Source organism: Oncorhynchus clarkii, chromosome 11 (genome assembly GCF_045791955.1).
Source record: "Oncorhynchus clarkii lewisi isolate Uvic-CL-2024 chromosome 11, UVic_Ocla_1.0, whole genome shotgun sequence".
NCBI classification, from domain to species: domain Eukaryota; kingdom Metazoa; phylum Chordata; class Actinopteri; order Salmoniformes; family Salmonidae; genus Oncorhynchus; species Oncorhynchus clarkii.
Window position 1 is genome coordinate 35,723,549 of NC_092157.1, and position 22,262 is coordinate 35,745,810.

The 22,262-nt window shown below is 40.4% G+C and overlaps 1 protein-coding gene across 1 annotated transcript; it reads left to right on the top strand.

Annotated features, from left to right (window-relative positions):
• The first annotated feature begins 571 nt into the window (after positions 1–571).
• Positions 572–2,881, top strand: LOC139420727 (transcription factor Sox-17-alpha-A-like). The gene is made up of 2 exons (XM_071170958.1): positions 572–1,027; positions 1,522–2,881. The coding sequence occupies exons 1-2, from the start codon at positions 730–732 to the stop codon at positions 2,394–2,396; spliced, it is 1,173 nt and encodes a 390-aa protein (XP_071027059.1). The 5' UTR covers positions 572–729; the 3' UTR covers positions 2,397–2,881.
• The last annotated feature ends 19,381 nt before the right edge of the window (positions 2,882–22,262 follow it).

Here is a 22,262-nt window from a genome sequence, read left to right on the forward strand (position 1 = left end):
ATCTGAATAACAGGGAGAATAAAATATAAGGCAGAGTTCAAATTTAGAGGTCGAAAGTGATATAAAAATGTCTAAAACTGGAAAATAAGATTTGAAAGTGATGGTGCATGAGCAATGGAGAAAGTGTCTCTCACCAAAGCAGCATTTTAGTTGAATTCAAACGTTGTGTGTGCATTAACGTTGACTTTTTCGGATATTAATTATTTGAAAATTGCTAAATTTGATAGGCTGTAGGACAAATTATTTTCCCATATCCTTTTAGAATGATGTATCCCAAATTATTTTGTGGTGTTTATTTCACAAACGCAAGATGTTCTAATTTAATCATAACTCCAAAATGCACAATAGCAATATTCGTCTGTTTAATCTTGAACTGTTTTTGGGCACCTAATGTGTTGTTTGTATTATGCATAGATGACAGCGCTTGTCTCCATGGGTGGCATTGCGCTCCAAATAAGGCTGGAAGGCGGTTACTTCAAACTTTTTGCGCCTCAGGGGTGGGCACTCCCACCTTATGTTGATTGGTTGCTTGTGCTCTTATAGCATCCCCACCTCAGGGTAAAATAGTCAGCTCCTGGCTATTATCTAACAGTGACGGATATTTCCCATTCAGTTTGGAATCGTTACTCTTGCGTTAACGATCATTGTTATATCTGTACAGCTAGGGGGCACTTCTGTTTTGTTGGTTTTTTTGCTCGAGTTGCTGCGGTTGGTGTCGATAGAACAGAGATGAGTAGTCCGGATGCGGGTTACGCCAGTGACGATCAGACCCAGGCTAGGTGCGCGATGTCAGTCATGATGCCTGGAATGGGACACTGTCAGTGGGCAGACCCCCTGAGCCCTCTCGGGGACACCAAAGTGAAGAGCGAGTCCTGCGCTACCAGCTCCGGGAACCAGAACCGTGGAAAGACTGAGCCGCGGATCCGGCGACCCATGAATGCGTTCATGGTGTGGGCAAAGGATGAGCGCAAGCGCCTGGCACAACAAAATCCTGACCTGCACAATGCGGAGTTGAGCAAAATGTTGGGTAAGACAATACAATTATAAAGTATGCGAGCCTGTTACTTCCATGATATTTATAAAGACCAATGTGTATTTCTTTCATATTTATTTTAAAAAATATATACATGACGAAATCCTTAGTGAATTGTTATTTTAAACAGTGTGTTGTTTTCACGAGAAAGCATAGTGAATTTATTTTACAATAAATATGATAAATATTATTGTAGCCTAGTTCAATGATTTTGGTTTGTAGCATTTGTGTAGTGACACATTTTCATGAAAAAGCTATCTGCCCTTACTTTGGCCATTCAAATATAGAGTAAGTAACTAATATAATTTCCAAATGAACTAATTACAACAATTACTGCTTTTGATCAATAATAATAGTGATGTTATCATGTTATGAAATCAGTGTTCTCCTGTTGTTGCTAAATTGCCAATTAGCTATTTTGGAGCACCACCAGTCTGCATGCCCGATGCCGCCATATAACTCATATGAGCTCTGTTCTTGATCTGTAGGGAAGTCGTGGAAAGCCCTTCCTGTGTCCGAGAAGCGCCCCTTTGTAGAGGAGGCTGAAAGGCTCCGGGTCCAGCACATGCAGGACCACCCTAACTACAAATACCGACCCCGGCGGAGGAAGCAGGTGAAGAGGATTAAGCGTCTGGACTCAGGGTTCCTGGTTCATAGTGTGTCCGACCACCAGAGCACCTCCCGAGTGTGTATGGAGGGCCTGGGGCTGGGTTACCACCACGAGCATGGCTACCAGGTGTCGACTCAGTCCCTCGGCCACTACCGCGACGCCCAGGCCCTCGGGGGGGCTTCCTACGAACCCTACAGCCTGCCCACCCCCGACACCTCCCCACTGGATGCCGTGGAATCAGACTCCATGTTCTTCACCGGCCACTCTCAGGAGGAGTGCCACATGATGCCTGCGTACGCCTACCACTCCCAGGGGGCAGAGTACACGCCTCAGGACCCTCAGTCCAACCAGCACGCCAACCACATGCTCCACAGACACCTCTCCTCCCCCACTGAGCAGCAGCAAGGCCACCAGGCTGGCCCCATCTCCCCCTCCTTCAACCAATTGGCTATGTACTACAGCCAGCATTGTAGCCCCAGTCACCCCAAGCGACACCCAGGACATGGGACAGGACAGCGCTCCCCTCCCCCAGACTCCCACCCAGCGGACCAGGTGGAGCAGATGCATCCATCAGAGCTGATAGGTGAGGTGGACCGGAGTGAGTTTGAACAGTACCTGAACTCCTCCAGACCTGGGGACATGACAGGCCTGTCTTATGGGGCACATGAGGCCAACATGCAGGGACCTGAGAGCCTGATATCCTCTGTGCTCTCTGATGCCAGCACAGTGTTCTACTGTAACTACACCTCCTAACCTCCTGGTCCTCCCTGTCTCTATCTACTACTGAAGCCATTACAGCACATAACCTGACCTCAAATGTCTCTTTCTGTCTCCTGTCACTATTTCTGTCTTCTCTCTTTCTCTCTTTCTCTCTTTCTCTCTCTCTCTCGCCCTCCCTGTCTCCCTTTCTCTTTATGTCTTTCTCTTTCATTCTGTTACAATTGAAGGCCAGTGGGAACAGTGGGATCTCTTTAATTTGAGGGTTCAAATTCAGTATGTTTTTTTCTTTTTGTGTGAAGGGCGTTCAATGTGTATCACTGTATGAGCTAAGAAGCCATAGTATGACATCTGAATTGTAATGATGATTGTTCACACATTGGTTTGGATTTTCTCTTTGTTCTGAAGAGGAATATAAATACATTTTCTGATAATAAATCATGTACAGTTACTATTTGAACGTTTTATGTATAGCTGTTTTATACTTTTGCACTTTTGAAAAATAAAGTTTTGAACCAAAATATATGTTCCTTTACCGTTTTATGTTTTTGAATTACTTTACCCTACCTTTTCATTGATGAAATACAGCATCACACCAATTATTATATCAATGCACCTTGGTAATAAGTAACCATATAGTTATTAATACAATGTTTTCATTGTTTATTTGAATCAATGTTAACATCAGTTGAAGAGGTTACAGACCATTTAGCCTATACTTCTGTTTTATGTTATTAATAATCAAATTTGTTGAAACCGTTTTTTATCCATAAGATAGATCACTTATTCCTGTACTGTATAGACATTAGTGGTAGCCTAGATTAATTTCACAACAATATTAGAAACATGTATCTGATCATTTTTACATTTAACAAATCCTCCACAGGCCTACAGTTCACAGCCATCTGCTCACATTTGATAGATAATACATATTATATTTGAATTCTTTGTATATTCTCAAGAAAACACATACATGGTGAATAAGCTGATGGTAGCATTGTGGAACGGCTCACCGGGCAACAGAGTTAGTCCACAGTGGAAGGCTCTGGTCCGGCTTCCTGCCCCGGTTAGAATAGCGGTGATCTCAGGGTTTGACTTACAAATGACGCCTTGTTTTCGCAGCATGGAAGAACAGTTTATGTCCCGGATATCCTGTCTCTAAATGATTTAGTCTCCCCTGTCTAATGGCAGAGACAATTCAATATTTGTGTATTTACTACACCTATGCTAAATAATGGAGAGTCGTATAATAGGACTAAACATATTTATATGTTATATATATTTTCTTATAGCCAAATAAGAGGTATACTGTATGTTTTTCATAGCATGGATTAATTCAGAAAACAGATAAAGTATATGGATATTTGATGTGGAATGGATGAGGAAGGTGTTGAGCACATCAAGACAACAATTCCTGTATATTTATAGTTGTGTGTACCATTTTATAAATAAAGATGTTCTTTTGAAAGGAAGAGGTTCTTCTTCGAGGTGTCAAGCACCCTGACCCCAGAATCCATTTTTAGTACTTCAGAGGAAGCATGTTCCAAAGGCGTATATTCCTCCACTTTGTTCATGTCCAGTGTTTTGACATTTCTCCTATGTCACACAAGCAGAGGTTGGATCTCAAGGTAAATATTCCCTGTCCTTCCCACAGACATAATGATGATGTCACTTTAGAGTTTGTAAATATTCAAGAAAAATAAAAGGTGCATTATAATTCTACAGATTAATCATATCCTAGTTTGGGTAAATTGCTCTGTCCAGTCCAATTTAATTAATCTCAACGTATTGTGTTTTTTCTCTCACATAAAACATGCAAGATGGTCATTAATCAAGCATTGCATATGACTGGGATTATTTTCTGTTTATTGTACTATTGTAACATAACCACCCCAAACACACAAAAACGCAGATAGGCTTCCACCCCAAAAGGAACATGCCCTACAGATGAAACATTTGCAACCCCACCCCCAACCCGGACTCCGGAGTAGACGTGACTTAGTAAGTACAAATCTGGGACACCCCAATTAGTGTAATATGTTGTTTCATATGGTATGTATTAATTTGTCCAACATCCATTTCGTATATGTTACGAATTAAAATTTGTATGAAATGTTACAAATTGCAATTTGGACAAAATGTAACAAATTCGCAAAATGTATGATATGTTACAAATTCCAATTTATTGTTGCTAACGTTGGCTAACTATAGCTAGGTAGCTACTGTTAGCTAGGCTAGGGGTTAGGGGTAAAGGTTAAGGTTAGGGTTAAGTTTGGGATTAGGAGTTAGGTTAAAAGTTGCAAAGTAGCTAAAAAGTAGTAAGTAGTTGCAAAGTTGCTAATTAGCTAAAATGCTGAAGTTGTCTGTGATGATTCGTACAAAAGACCTTTTGGGTTGCTAGACGTTCACATTATATGCCCACCCTTCCACCCTGACCAATCACCCTACTTTAGTTTTTGCCTTAACCATTTGATGAGTATGAACACATACTGTATGTCTCATCATTGTTGACTGGTCCCTGCAGCAAACCATCACAAATATGTGACTGGAAGAGTAGCAACAGAACGTATAGGGGGTAGAAATCTGGGAAGGTATCATTATCACGTTATAGGTGAAGACCCAGATGCAGACAGTGTTGAAGTAACAGGTCAAGGGCAGGAAGAGGTCAGTAATCCAGATCAGAGTCCAAAAGGTACAGTACGGCAGGCAGTCTCAGGATCAGGGCAGGCAGAGGTCAATAATCCAGCGTGGTGGGGCAAGGTGCAGGATGGCAGGCAGGCTCAGGGTCAGGGCAGGCAAAATGGTCAAAACCGGGAAAACTAGAAAACGGGAACTATAGAAAAGACAGGAGCAAGGGGAAAAATGCTGGGAGGCTTGACAAACAAAATTAACTGGCAACAGACAAACAGAGAACACAGGTATAAATACACAGGGAATAATGAGGGGAGATGGGAGACACATGGAGGGGGTGAAGACGAGCGCAAGACAGCTGAAACAGATCAGGGTGTGACAGAAATATTAAATGGGGGGCAAACACAGGAGAAGTTTATATGCAAAACAAAAATAAAACCCTGGGTCTAAGCTGGCAACCCATAGTCGTCTTGAAAGCACCATAAGTCAGTCGAGTGAACTATCCCTTGTCATAACATCTTTGGTCTGACAGACGCTTACGTGACAACCAGACTGCATTGTATAAAGACAACAAACATGGCACCACACAGAGCTAGAAAATAGCTTAGAAGTAAAAAAAAGTATTTTAAACATCATATGTGTCCATTACAATCTTTGCAAGAATCTGTTTGAATGATTTGTCACAAGTACTTGAAAACATGTGAATAAAACAGTAAATACATTATGCTTCATACATACATATGGTATGCTACAGTAGAAACGACAACACGATATTTACAGAAAATAATGCACTTACTTTGATAGGAACGCACACATGACCAAAGTTATTATTTGTAAGGAAAACAACAATGAAGGCAATGTGCATCATCAGCCAGAAAATGTGCCAGGGGGAATACGTTTGTGCAAGGCCTGTTCTGTCTAGAGATGCGCAATGTCTCCATACTTGATCTGGGGAAGCACTGGGGAAGTGCTTGGGCTCTCGTTGAAGAGAGAAGTTTGTCCGACTCAGTAAAGTCTCAAACATAAATAGTCTGCAACAGTGAAATGGGCTACTTCTTATGTGAATTAATGAGAAGGTGGAAAACAGCTCAATTCAAAATGTTGTTAGAAATTGAAATTGAAATTGACAAGTTGAAACATAGCCTATAGATAATTAGGAGGCAGCGTGCCTTGGTTTGAGGGCAGCGCGAGTTAACTGTCCTGCTGTGTAACAATCACATTTTGAATTTTGTTACAAAATTGCATTTTTCATTCTAATTTGAGTGTCCCAGATTTACATTTACTATGTTGCGTCTAGTCTATGAGACCAGGCTGACCCCCTCTATAACAGGTGACACACTTTCCCTAGGGCTAGGCTGGGGAATTGGTGTGAATCTGTGCAAATTCAGTCTGCAGCTGGGTTTAACTTTAGCCTCTCTGTTGTGATAGCTAATGGCTGGCATAAGGACAGGCTCAGACCACTATCACCACAGCAGCACTCAGGATCAGCGGAATTGGTGGGTGGGGGTCACCTGTACAGACTGGGGTGGGGTGGGGTGGGTGGGTGGGGAGGCAGTTACCCCCTGTGAGAGCTAATGTTATCTCCCCCCACTAATTTGATACAAATGATGCGCCAAACCGCTGAGTAAATTGTCTGTTTTAATATTCAGGCCAGAGAGAGACAGAGGGGCAGGTGACTCGAAATATGTCTGCTCAAGAACTGTTGGAATCTCCACAGTGAATAGAAATATGTTGAGCCGACTCAAAGCTCAGAGACTGATGTACAGCTGATATTATCACAGACAAATGTATAGGAGATGACAGGCAATGTTTTGGTGTGGCAAATTGTCATTTTTAAAATACATTATAAAATACAGGGCAATAAGATGGATAACAAAAGATTAGAGAGAGAGAGAGCGAGAGAGAGAGAGAGAGAGAGTGCAAGAGAGAGAGAGAGAGAGAGAGAGAGAGAGAGAGAGAGAGAGAGAGAGAGAGAGAGAGAGAAAGAAAGAAAGAAAGAAAGAAAGAAAGAAAGAACAAGACAGAGAGAGTCTACAGTCTACAGCCCAGGAAACAGGTCCTTAATGTGTGTTCCTGCGTACTGTGCGAAGTGATGAGAGTCCTGAGGCCTGTCTGTCTGACAGCGAGTGGCCAGCCAGACCGGGACGGGGTGGGAGGGGAACAGACAAGGAGATTACCGCTAGGCTTGCCTGGGCGGCTCGCTACATTAACACACAAGCACTTAATCACAGCATTGCACTAATCTCACCTCAGGTAGCTAGCTGCCTTTCACAAATACAGCTTTATTCAAACACAAATACAGTGACAAATACAGCTTTGGGGTAAATTTGGGGAGTCATGTTAAAAAAAGTGTCATTCACTACCGTAAAGTCACAAACAGCTTTAGCCAGTACTGAACACAAAGAAATAGATACACCTCAATATATGTCACAACTGAACACTATTGAAAATTAGTCTTAATTAATGTCCCTTATGAATGACACAGTCTCTGTGTTGTAATAGAAAGAGAAGACCCATTCTATGTCTTATGAATAGTATTTGTCTTGAAAAATCTGCCTCCAGCAGAGTATTTGTCAAGGGTTACTAGCCATATTCAGACGTGGCTAGTATCACCTTAGAACATTGGTTATGTAATTATTACCCCAGCATGTGCTTTATTCCAGAGGACTTTTCGCACAGCATTCGTTTTTCCAAACTGCCCCCTGTAATTATTTGTTTATTTTATTCAATTGAGTCTTATGACATGGCCTGGAGGCTTTTAATCTAGGCGTTAAAATATTTCAACAGATGATAAAAGGCTAGACTGAAAACTCGTACTTGGCTGCCAAATGTATAGGTGTCCACATAATATTTATAAATTCGGTTTCACATCCACATCTCAAACCAAAAATCTAAGTGAAAGAATAGGACTAAATCAACTCAAAATGTAAAGTGCCTTTAAAGTTTGATTTGATGTAGTTCTATTCTTTAACTTAAATGTTTGGTTGAGATGGACATGTGAATCCAACATATCAATGTTCTTTTGTGCCATTGTCAGTGGCACAAAAAATACATCTCCTTCAAATGTTGATATTTGGTTGAGTTGACAACCTAACACAATTCAATATAACTTTTACAATACAGTATATAGCCTACTAACTTGTCGACAAGTTAAGGAATTATGTTGAATTCACATATCCAACTAATCCCAAAATACAAGTGGAAGAAAAGGATTGAGCAAGTGGCTAAAATTTAACTTAAGCATTAGTTACATCTCCTTTAAATGTTGATATTTGGTTGCGTCAACTACACACAATTCAATAGGACTTTTGTAATATAGTAAATAGCCTAAAGTTAAGGCTATCTTACAAACTAATGTAACAGCATTTATTCAACCTTAAAATGAGTAAAACATCCATGGCCACATTTTTTAGGTTACTGTAACTACAAATGTCTTCTTATGTAATCATAGAAAGTGTGCATGTTCAAGATAGCATGCAAAGGTCGCAGGTCTGTGGAGATCTTCACAAATGCTCTAATAATTTTCACAGAATCTCAAACAGCGTTGATCACTTTCACTATGTACTTTTCATGTAATCTCAACTGCAATCCAGGTAATTTGGTTGTGCTATTAGATTAAACGTTGATAACACATTAACTCATTGTACAAATACAACATATTTGACATTGTCTTACCATTTGAACGTTGTTGTGCTTTTAGATGGTTGAAAGCATAGTGATGACACATTGGGAATTCAACAAACATCTGGCTGTCTTTTTGAGTAGGTAAATAAAGGATGAAATCTCATTGATCAACGTCTCAACCAATCATTACCCACATTTCCACATTGAAAGGACATTGTGTGCCCAGTGGGCTGGCTGTCAATGAAGTTATTGATAGCGGATTGCATACAGTATGTGAGACAGCTGCAGAAACAGAGGAGGGTGTGTCTGCTCCCTGTCTAAACCAGGGTTTGGTGTGGATGGTTGTTCTATTGTATAATCCCAGGCAAATGCACTCCTTCTCTGGGCCTGATCAGTTTCATAGCCCCTGCCTGTCAGAACGACCAGTGTCCATTTGTGTTGCCACTAAATATAGTCCACATCAAGTCAATATCTGCTCCATGCAGTGACACAATAGTTTATTTTTCCTCTGATTCGGGCCCTTGTCTTGTCTAATACGATTATAAATAGCTATCGCAGGAGTGGGTGTGGGGTGGTGTAGAAAAATTATCTTGATTCCTTAATTTTGTCATAACCTCAGTGACGATATCAGTGATTCTCTAAGTGGGTCTACACACCATTTCCTGAGACATCAGCCTTACAAGACAATGCAATATTACTACACAGCTTTTATAGATGTATGCTAAATTAGTACACCTTTTCCTTCTACCTGAAGGAAAAGGGGCAATGTAAACATGAACAAACTAATAAATACTAGTACTCAAATAAAAACAATCTTGACAGCAGAAGAGACACTGCGAATGTATTTACATTAAAAGTTCATAGCTCTAGCCTTGGTCGTCGGAAAAAGGGATTGAGTCAGAGGTAAATAAACTCCAGGGCTGTTCTGATCAGCTCTCTGTACTCTTGTTCCAAGTCTCTCATGGCATCTCCAGGCATTTTTAGCTTGTGTCCAGGCGGGTAGTGATTAGAAGATGACTACATCAGCAGTCAGTTTCCTCTCCGCTGTGTTTTCCTATGGAGGGCGGATAGGTGGGGGTATTGGGAAGCGAGGCCATGGTAGAACTCACACATACAGTGCCTTCAGAAAGTATTCACAGTATCCACATTTAGTTGTGTACAGCCTGAATTTAAAATGGATGGAATTTTGATTTTTTTGGGGGGGGGGGGTCACTGGCCTACACACAATACCCCATAATTTTAAAGTGGAATTCTGTATTTTGATTATTTTTTTTAACGAATGAATCAAAAACAAAAATGTGAAATGTCTTAAGTCAATAAGTATTCAACACCTTTGTTATGGCAAGCCTAAATAAGTTCTGGAGTAAAAATGTGCTTAACAAGTCACATAATAAGCATGGATTTTTCAATGACTACCTTATCTCTGTACCCCACACAGACATCTGTACGGTCCCTCAGTTGAACAGTGAATTTCAAACACAGATTCAACCAGAAAGACCAGGGAGGGTTTCCAATGCTGCACAAAGAAGGGCACTTATTGGTAGTAGACATTGAATATCCCTTTGAGCATGGTGAAGTTATTAATTACACTTTGAATGGTGTATCAATACACCCAGTCACTACAAAGATACAGGTGTCCTTCCTAACTCAGTTGCCGGAGAGGAAGGAAACCGCTCAGGGATTTCACCATGAGGCCAATGGTGACTTTAAAACAGTTACAACGTTTAATGGCTGTGATCAGAGAAAACTGAGGATGGATCAACAACATGGTAGTTACTCCACAATACTAACCTAATTGACAGAGTGAAATGAAGGAAGCAAGTAAAGAATGAAAATATTCCAAAACATGCATCCTGTTCGAAATAAGGCAATAAAGTAAAACTGCCGAAAGTGTGGCAAAGGAATTAACTTTATGTCCTGAATACAAACCGTTATGTTTGGGGCAAATCCAACACAACACATCACTGAGTACCACTCTTCAAATTTTCAAGCATGATGGTGGCTGCATCCTGCTATGTGTATGCTTGTCATCGGCAAGGACTAGGAAACTTTTTATGATAAAAAGAAACGGAATAGAACTGCGCTAAGCACAGGCAAAATCTTAGAGGAAAACTTGGTTCAGTCTGCTTTCCAACAGACACTTGGAGACAAATTCACCTTTCAGCAGGACAGTAACATACAACACAAGGCCAAATATACACTGGAATTGCTTACCAAGACAGCATTAAATGTTCCTGAGTAGCCTAGTTAGAGTTGTGACTTAAAATGTCTTGAAAATCTATGTCAAGACTTGGAAATGGCTGTCTAGCAATGATCAAAAACCAACTTGACAGAACTTGAAGAATTTAAAAAATAATAATTTGCTAATATTGTACAATCCAGGGGTTCAAAGCTCTTAGACTCACAGCTGTAATCACTGCCAAAGGTGATTCTAACATGTATTGACTCAGGGGGTTCAATACTTACCGTATCAATATATACTAGTCTTTTATTTTTTTATATATATGTTTTTTTTTTACAAATGTTAGAATTGCTCTTCCATTTTGACATTACAGAGTATTTTCTGTAGTTGGTTGACAAAAAATAACAATTAAATCAATTTGAACTTTGTAACACAACAACATATGTAAAAAGTCAAGGGGTGTGAATACTGGTAGTAGTGGTGGTGGTGTTTGTGCCCAGTTTCCCCTGTATGTCAAGACTACTTAATTAAGGAAACCTCAGGAAATAGTCTCAGTGAGTTTCAATAGTCTCAACCTCTGCAGGTCTGTCACCGGACATTGTAGTTTACTCATTGACAAACAGTGACTTTTACCAGTAATATGATGGGTTCAGCATAACAAGGAATAAAAAATAAGAAATGTGTTTTGAATAGAACCACCCATAAAAGAAAAGTTACACATGACTGAATGCTGACATTTTATTGCCAAATAAATAACTAAATTAGTATAAGTTTATAATAATTGGAAACAAGGTATAATGAAGCTAATTTCTATTCACAAAACGATTTTGTTTGTGAATAACTTATATACACGATATATTAATCGATATGACATAATATTTTAGAATAAAAATTTCCTTTGATAATATGCCTACTAATATAACCAGAATTTTGTTTTTTTAAATCCATTAAACAAAATTCCTATTGAAAAAATATACTATTATCACTGGCAGTGATAATATGATAAATGTGGACCATTGTGTTTTATTTCTGTGGATTTTTGAATCTTTCCGAGAGCACCTGTCCACACTTCCTCGTCCCAATGACTCCTGTTTGCTCTATCCATGAAAGATTGGCTAGGAACATCCTCCATCCGGGAGGAAACCTTGCTCCATAAAATTCACACCGCTCTTCCCATTTTGGGATCACCAGGAGGATTTCCTAAAAAAAAATTATACATGAAAATAAAATCTAAATAAAGTGAGAGAGGGCAGAGTGTCATGGCCCGGGTCAGGCCCCTTTGTTGTGCGTGTGTGTGTGTGCGTGTGTGCATATGTGTCAGTTCAGGTGCAGTTTTAAAAACACCGGCGTAGCATAAACAACAGGGATATAGCCTCACACCAAGTGCTGAGAACGCCAGTAACAGGATTTACCCACACGGGTGCATCTGCAACAACAGATAGTCCCTAGCTGCTATGATTCTTTTCACATATTGTCATCTATGGCGTAGGTAGGTGGCCTATACTTTAATGCTTGGTAGTTACTGTTGATAGACTGTCTAACTAATAATAGCTTATTATTACGTAGTATTCAAAGTTGAAGGATTAAAATGTAAATATAACAGATTTATCTTAATTCATTAAATCAAAATGTGCCAATATGTTTACCCACAGTACTCAATTAATTAATAGTGGACCTTTAAAAAAAGTTAAGAGCTGAGCGGAGAAGAGAAATAAGATTTCCCGCCAGAGGGCAGCCTCGCGCAGTTTGTCAGCGTAGCACGCGTTCAACTGAACATTTCCACAGGCACCTCGCGTGCTGCTGCTGCTAACTATTACATCGTTTTCCCGCAATTTGGCAAATGATTACAGAGTGTCACCAAACTATTCCTTTCTAGCACCATGGTTCATGTTGAAGTGGTAGCCTATGCCAAAAAACCACTTATAATTTGAAATGGTAAGGTTACACAGGACACTACTCTTCTTATTTTTTACTCAAAATGCACCAGTCTGCCTAAACTAATCTGACGTTTTCCTGATCCACATACTGTGACATTGAGCAATACTTTTGTTGTTTTCTCGACATAGACACGGATAGGGTGGGTTAACTGGCTAATTGTTTTACCGTGTTACTAATAATAGAAAAACAATGAGCACACATGTCCTCACTCCCAATACATATCTTGGAGAAATAACTAAGATTACAGTTGTGTTTAGTACTATAGTAGCCCAGGAAAATAGGCTAAATTGTTGTTTTTGTTGATGATGAGCGATTTGTCTTCGGGCCAGTTTATTTTAGTTTTTTATTTTACCTTTATTTAACTAGGCAAGTCAGCTAAGAACAAATTCTTATTTTGTGAACCTATGTTTTGGCAAATTAGGCCAAATATTGTATTTGCTGTGTTTTTTGCAGACTTGTACGTTGGACCAGAACAGAAGCAGTTTGACACTGACTGTGTTAAGAGACTCCAGTATGCCAATATAAAGTTAATGGGATGCCTACTGTGTGCCACATACTAAACCGTGTCAGATGTCAGGGCCTGAGGTGTGCAGGTGATGTTGGGATTTGCAGATGGAGTTGTTGGTAGGTAAGAAAGAGTACCATCATGTGAACAACAGTGGGTCCTAAATGAGCATACAGTAGAGGGAGGGGTATCCTGTGCCCTAGTAATCCCCATCACAGCTCACTGTTTGGTCACTCTACCACACAGGGTCACGGTTTAGTTTCAGACTTTTGCTTGTGTGCTCTATTTGCATAGATTTTGTTTTTGAAAGTAAATCCTACAGAGGGATGTCATTCTGTGCTGTTGTGTGGTTATGCTGTCTCATTTTATTGTTAGAACAGGGTTGTGTGTTAAACAAGAATTGCAAATTATATAGAGAGATACAGAGGGGAGGAGAGGAGGGCAGAGAAATAGCTGAGGGATAGAGGAGAGGGGGGTAGGGTGTGTTTGTGTGTGAATGTGAACAATTTGATTGAGTGTTGTGGGCTATATGTAGGCTACAGTTTGAAGGGATAAAGCCTGAGTGGCTTTACTTGAATTACACATGTGGTCTTCTTAAATTAGGTTTATACAAGTAATCAATGATATGTAATAATAACATTTCAGTCCGTTGCATCACAAAATTCCTATGTAGTCAGATTTTTCACAAGGACTACAGTTCTTCCCATTTACAGGAAGAACAGTGCAGATACACATTTTGGTAACAGAATAAAACTGAGGGAGAGTTTACCATAATTCTGTCTCCAAACTTGACATCTGCACAGTTTTTCCAGTTTTTTTTGACTGTGTAAATTGTTCAAAGTAGTTATTGTGCATAAAGTTTGTTAAACTTTTAAACCAGTGGTTTTGTTTTGGAATTTTTTTAAAGTGAAAAATCGGAGTCTCAGTGTAATTTCATTACCGTGTATCGAAAGAGGGCTGCTAATCGCACAAAAATGGGCACTAAATGTCCTGCATGTACTCTGTATGAGATTGTTTAGTATATTTCCAGGCTTTGCCAATCTGAAGAGGAAAATGGGGATGGGTACCTAGTCAGTTGCACAACTGAATGCATTCAACCTAAATGTGTCTTCCGCATTTAACCCAACCCCTCTGAATCAGAGAGGTGCAGGAGACTGCCTTAATAGACATCCACGTCCAGGGAGCAGTTGTTGTTGGGGGTTAACTGCTTTGTTCAAGGGCAAAACAGCAGATTTTTCCACCTTGCCAGCTCAGCGATTCGATCCAGCGACTTTTAGGTTACTGACCCAATGCTCTTAATCGCTAGGCTACCTGCCACCCTGTATACTGTAGAAGAGAATGTCAGATACAGAGAGTGTTTATGGCTGTAAGAGTTATGAACAATCTGGGAATAGTTGTGTAGATCGTTGTATTGTTCAGCGCTTTTAATCTGTACTGATTAGCAGTCTTGAATGACTGGAAAATGACTTCTTCGTCATATGGTAGGGTATAATAATTATCTACAAAAAACTGTGATGATAACATAATCGGACATTTATGAACAAACAAAGCAAAATTATGAAACACTGATAATTGATGAAATACAGAATTATAGTTGTAACTGTGAAATTAAGATTATAAATGACAGGAACTGAAGGGGTGTGCATTTATTTCATTTTAAGATATCGAAAGAGTCCGCTATTGCTAACAATGTTCATAAAATGCCTACAATGGACCCAGGGCCTCAGGGTTGGCAGTAACCTTTAAGTGAACCTTGAGAGTTAGGAAGACAGTGGTGTTTAATAGTCCACTGGGACAGGAGTTTAACAGTGGGGGACTGAGATTCACCACATCCTTTTGTTGTTGGGTTGAGGGAATGTCAAGGCCACCTCAATTGAGTTGACTCCTGGCTCACTGATGTGTGTTTGGGGCCGCGTATGGAAATTCCATTTGTTTGGTGGTCAGTGTCTCGGTCGCGCTGGAGGCAGGCTGCCCATCTGGTCTGATCTGGTCTGCTTTGCTCGGTGGCTGGCTGGCTGCTCTGGCTGAGACTGACCCCTAATCAGAAGAAGGTCGTCTGATTTAGACCCCGTCCAGAACACAGACGGATAAATCACTCCTCACCCCTGAATGCTATCTGGGGCGCTGACTGACCCTCCGCCCACCCACGTCTCTCCAAAACTAACAGCCATGTGGCACTCAGCCCTGGTGTCAGTACTCGCACAGTGACCTCTGGGCACATACAGAGACACGTTTCTGCTTTTTATTACAATGTTATTGAATGATTGAGTGAGTTATTAAGTGATCATTGTAAACTGTATCTCCCAACTGACCCAAAATAGACGTCTACTCTGCACACTTCAAGATTGTAAAATGTAAAACATAACAATGGGATGTAGGGATGTGACGGTCATGGAATTTTGGATGACAGTTATTGGCCAGCCAAATGACCGCAGTCACCTTAATAATATGTACAGTACGAGTCAAAAGTTTGGGCACACCTACTCATTTCAGGGTTTTCCTTGATTTTTTTTACTATTTTCTACATTGTGGAATAATAGTAAAGACATCAAAACTGTGAAATAACACATATGGAATCATGTTGTAACCAAAAAAGCGTTAAAGTAGCCACCCATTGCCTTGATGACAGCTTTGCACACTCTTGGCATTCTCTCAACCAGCTTCATGAGGTAGTCACCTGGAATGCATTGCAATTAACAGGTGTGCCTTGTTAAAAGTTAATTTGTGGAATTTCTTTCCTTCTTATTGTGTTTGAGCCAATCAGTTGTGTTGTGACAAGGTAGGGGTGGTATACAGAAGATAGCGCTATTTTTATAGGACTTTTACCATTTTTTTTCAAGTGCAGTCGCAAAAACCATAAAACGCAATGCTGAAACTGGCTTTCATGAGCATTGCCACAGGAAAGGAAGACCCAGAGTTACCTCTACTGCAGAGGATAAGTTCATTGCAGTTACCAGCCAGAAATTGCAGCCCAAATAAATGTAAGTAACAGACACATCTCAACGTCAACTGTTCAGAGGAGACTGCGTGAATCAGGCCTTCATGGTCGAATTGCTGAAAAGAAACCACTACTAAAGGACACCAATAATAATAAGAAACTTGCTTGGGCCAAGACACACGAGCAATGGATATTAGACCTTTGGTCTGATGAGTCCAAATTTAGATTTTTGGTTCCAACCGCTGTGTCTTTGTGAGACGCAGAGTAGGTGAACGGATTATCTCTGCATGTGTAGTTCCCACCGTGAAGCATGGAGGAGGTGTAGATGGTGTGGGGGTGTTTTGCTGATGACACTGTCAATGATTTATTTAGAATTTAAGGCACACTTAGCCAGCAATTAGTGGGGCAATTATTTGTTTTTCAACAAGACAATGACCCAACACATCTCCAGGCTGTGAAAGGGATATTTGACCAAGAAGGAGAGTGATGGAGTGCTGCATCAGATTACCTGGCCTTCACAATCACCCGACCTCAACCTAATTGAGATGGTTTGGGATGAATTGGACGACAGAGTGAGGGAAAAGCAGCCAAAAAGTGCTCAGCATATGTGGGAACTCCTGGAAAAGCATTCCAGGTGAAGCTGGTTGAGAGAATGCCAAAAGTGTGCAAAGCTGTCATCAAGGCAAAGGGTGGCTACTTTGAAGAATCTAAAATCTAAAATATATTTAGATAATGTGTAACACTTTTTTGGTTACTACTATGTGTTATTTCATAGTTTTTTATTTTGTAAAAATAAAGAAAAATCCTTGATAGAGTAGCTCTGTCCAAACTTTTGACTGGTACTGTCATTGTCATTGGCTAATTACTGTGTAGAAACTGTTTTGTTGTATTATTATAAAAGTATGTTAGGGTATTGTAGCCACTGTGAGAGCAGGCTAATTGAATAGTAGTAAACAAGTGAATGAGTGGGTGTGTAGAGTGATTTACCGCACAGAGGAGTGTGCTTATTTCTCCCTCTGCCCCATGGCGGAAACACAGGGATGTCACCGGGCAGATTAAAAGCCTGGCACAGCTAGCTGAAAATGGAAGTGGTGGGGGACTTCTGAGTGTGTGTGTTGTGTGTGTGGTGTCTGTCTGTCTGTTTGCAAATGTGTGTTTTGGGAGGATCTGTCTATTGGAAGTGTGTGTGTGTGTGTGTGTGTGTGTGTGTGTGTGTGTGTGTGTGTGTGTGTGTGTGTGTGTGTGTGTGTGTGTGTGTGTGTGTGTGTGTGTGTGTGTGTGTGTGTGTGCGTGCGTGCGTGCGTGCGTGCGTGCGTGCGTGCGTGCGTGCGGGTGGATTGACCGCATGAGTCCTGTTTGGCAGACACTGCTCATTCAAAAGTTGGGAATTCCACTGATAAGGGGAAGGGAATAAGGTGTAAACCTAAAACATGATGTCATCATGTAATTTTGACTAGCAGGCATATTTTGGGAAGTTAACAAATTTGTATGGAACAATTTTTCACTCTACTCCACATTTAACTGTCCTCTCAGGACAAATGGAATTTGTACCATTACATACTGTACTAAGAATTCTCCCAAAATATGAAAAGTTTTCCTTTGGTGTATGTTACAGAGTAAAGCTTAGATAAGAGCTTGATCAGCTGCTTGGTCTTTAATTGGAGTGGCTAGTCGTAGTCGTGACTCTTGTTGGTGAGATTGCAGTTGAGTTACATATAATTGGTTGCCTGGCAGCTGCAATGGTTGGAATCTTAGCAGGCATTGGCCATATAAGCATATTTTAATTCAAGACAATGCATTCAATAAGCTTTTCTTTCTCGCCTCCCATAACTTCTTTAGAACACAGAGCAAAGCAAGGTGTTTAGTTTTGTGAATGCTGGATGTTGTTGACCTGAAGAGCAGGAGTTGACCCTAACACTTGGTGTGTGACATACTGGAGGAGTGTGGCCGTGGATTGAAGCATTACATCGGAGTACAGCCAGACAGATCTGCAGGAGCAGCTGCATAGAGAACACCAGGCCAAATATAGCAAGGGTACAAGGGCCAAAACATATCACACATTTTTTCCCATTAACAGCATAGGTTTGAATCTAACTTGGCGCCAATTAGTTATAGATGGTAAGGGTTAAAAATAGAGCGTGGTACATTATGTGTGGCAATGCACAGGGAATGTTGAAACAGATATCTGTTGTGGCACTGATTTTAAGTGTAATCGGGACAAAAAACACAAATTATCATATCAACAGCTGATTTAATAGAATTTGGCTGAAAAAGTTAAAGAAACAGAACACTTGTGTTAACATTGAAGGGAGATGAAGCTTGAAGCTTGGGTGTATTTTCAGTATCAACAAGGCATAAAGCCTCAACCCAAACCCCCTGCTTTAAAAACATTCCCCAGTCTCTTATCACTGGAGGAGAGGGTTGGAGTGAGGGGTATGCAGGCTCCAGGCTTACCTGTTTGCTCTGAGACCTTACTCCATTGTTCATGCCAGCTTCCTTTTAAGGATTCTTCAAAATGTTCAGCTCTGTTTGGTTTTGGGAACAGGCCACATTGTGGATGCACGGGGAGCCCGCAGTGGCAGTTGTGAATTCTTCCAGGTCTGTCTGTTGGGGCTCAGACAAAATAATTTCCTGGAACATCATGCAAGCACACGTAAACTCACAGAAACACATGCTGCTCCCACACACACACAATCAGCATTTTAAAATGGTATCTGCCTTGGGATGTGATGCATGTTGGCTGTTACATCATGTCACTCAGATATGTTTTTTTTGAAACATTTGTTACTGTAAGTAGAACTGCCATTAGTATTTTCCTTGGGTTCCTTACTATACTGATCAAGGATTTACATACCAGGCCCTCTCAGGAATGAATCCACCTCCTGAGTAAATCCCTCTCTTGCTATAAATAGAGTCAGTACAATTCAGATTTGGCTGCTGTTGCATAAATTCTGAGTGCAGATATACAGAACATAAACATGACTGGCTAATACCCACAGGTCAGATGTCATCAAGTGGTGCAGCAGTCTAAGGCACTGCATCTCAGTGCTAGAGGTGTCACAACAGACATCCTGGTTCAAATCCAGGCAGTGTCACAACCAGCTGTGATTGGGAGTCCCATAGGGTGGCGCAGAATTGGCCCAGCGTTTCTGGGTTTGGCCCGTGTAGGCCGTAATTATAAATACAAATTTGTTCTTCACTGACTTGCCTAGTTAAATAAAGATTACATTAAAAAAAATACCTTTATACTGTAACTCTGTGGAAAGTTAGACCTATGTCAAAAAAATGTGTATTAATATTACATGTATTTACTATACGGCAGTGGTTCTCAAACTTTTATAGTCCCGTATCGCTTCAAACATTCAACCTCCAGCTGCGTACCCCCTCTAGCACCAGGGTCAGTGCACTCTCAAATGTTGTTTTTTGCCATCATTGTAAGCCTGCCACACACACACTATACAATACATTTATTTAACATAAGAATGAGGGTGAGTTGTTGTCACAACCCGGCTCGTGGGAAGTGACAAAGAGCTCTTATAGGACCAGGGCACAAATAATAATATAATAATAATAATCAATAATTTTGCTCTTTATTTAACCATCTTACATATAAAACCTTATTTGTTCCTAGAAAATTGTGAATAACTCACCACAAGTTAATGAGAATTGTGTGCTTGAAACAATGCACATAACTCTGCAATGTTGGGTTGAATTGGAGAGAGTCTCAGTCTTAAATCATTTTCCACACACAGTCTGTGCCTGTATCTAGTTTTCATTCTAGTGAGGGCCGAGAATCCACTCTCACATAGGTACGTGGTTGCAAAATAAATCAGTGTTTTAACAGCGCGATTTGCCAAGGCAGGATACTCTGAGCGCAGTCCAATCCAAAAATCTGGCAGTGGCTTCTGATTAAATTACATTTTCACAGAACCGCTTGTTGCAATTTCAATGAGGCTCTCTTGTTCAGATGTTGGTAAGTGGACTGGAGGCAGGGCATGAAAGAGATAACGAATCCAGTTGTTTGTCATCCGTTTCGGGAAAGTACCTGCGTAATTGCGCACCCAACTCACTCAGGTGCTTCGCTATATCACATTTGACATTGTCCATAAGCTTGATACAATGATGGAAAATTAATTAAAGTTAATGCAGACAGAGAAGCGCTCCAACTTCTTAATCATACCCTCAATTTTGTCCCGCACACTAAATATAGTCCCTGTAAATCCTAGATTCAGATCATTCAGGCGAGAAAAAACATCACCCAGAGAGGCCAGTCGTGTGAGAAACTTGTCATCATGCAAGCGGTCAGACAAGTGAAAATTATGGTCAGTAAAGAAAACTTTAAGCTCGTCTCTCAATTTAAAAAAACGTGCCAATACTTTGCCCCTTGATAAGCAGAGCACTTCTGTATGTTGTAAAAGGTTTACATGGTCGCTGCCCACATCATTGAATAGTGCTGAAAATACACAAGAGTTCAGGAGCCTTACTTTAACAAAGTTAACCATTTTCACTGTAGTATCCAAAATGTATTTCAAGCTGTCAGGCATTCCCTTGGCAGCAAGAGCCTCTCGGGGGATGCTGTAGTGTACCTAAGTGGCGTCGGGAGCAATTGCTTGCATGCGCGTTACCATTCCACTATGTCTCCCTGTCATGGCTTTTGCGCCATCAGTACAGATACCAACATGAGCAGCAGTTACGTTTGACTACATACGGAGTTAGTGGAATTCCCACGAGTGAGTAATGTGATTGGATGTTAATTATTTGACTAGGCTACCTGTATTTGACATTGTGTTGTTATTTCGCTGAACACTAGATGGTTACATTTTATTTTTGGCAGTGAAACGAGGCTACTCAGGCGTAAAAAAAATGGCACCCAAATGAATAGCTCTGTTGGAAAATATAAATGGACTGTTTGAAAATGTCAAGGGAAAAAAAAGTACATTTTTATTTTATTTTATATATATATATGTTTATGTGAATCACATTTTTATTTGGTGTACCTCCGACAGCACTGCGAGTACCCCTGTTTTTTCTCGCCTGTAGGATCTGAATCTAGGATTACCATTTGGGAATACCTGCTATAGGGAAATGTGGAATCACAAAAGTAGAACATTTAGAAGGTACAAGTACGTTTTTCTCGGAATAGAAATGCCATAATATTAATCATTATTTATTAAGCCAAATTTCTTAAAATCAATCCCATGTACTATGTTATTACAAAAAAAGGTTTTAAATTCTCTGGTAATGCCAATATGGGAGATTATCAAATGCTTCTCAAAGATGCCCTCTGGTGGTCAAACTAGCACTATCTTGCACTAACGTAAAAAAATGGCTGGCAATTAAATAACGTGACATAGAATGCTGCAGCAGCCTGCAAGGTGTGCTGCAGTATGACGCATCTTTTAAAGGAGGAACCAATGTACGGGTGAATGAAACAACGTATCCCTCATTTTAGGCCTACTGCTGCCTATCCTAACTGACTGCTGTTGCTACAGGTAGGAGGAGTGGGAAGGTGGCCTAACCTTGAAGTAAAGGTTGTATCCCTGAATTGACAATGCCAAGGCAGAGCGTGACGTGCTGTGCACACCTCATATCACCTCATTGAGAATAAAGTGCTACTCTCTGAGGGTCCTCTGATCGAAAGCCCCCTAATCCTTATTACCTAAAGAAGTCTCCAATGAGATTAGGCCTTGCCTTGCTAGAAAATTAGAATTGACTAAGCTACCATCTGCTCATCTGCTGGCCCTAGTGGTCAGAATGGACAATCCTGCAAATGTGCATTAATTACACTTTCAATTATCAGTATTTCATGTTATTCTCACTGGTAGTGTAATAAGAAAAGGGGTGTCGTACATTTGAATTATTAGGCTAACACTCAAATTTAAAGTTTCAATGAGCCTAGATACAAATGTGGTCAGATTTCAATCGTGGTCATGGTTTTGCAGAGAAATACAAAATGGTAAGGTACACATTATCTCCTCAGGTGGGAATCTCTCTTAAATATATGTTCTAAAAACAATGAATGACAGCTGAATAAATGGTATTATTTGATCTGGGCAGTGTACAGGCCTATTACACACAGTCCCT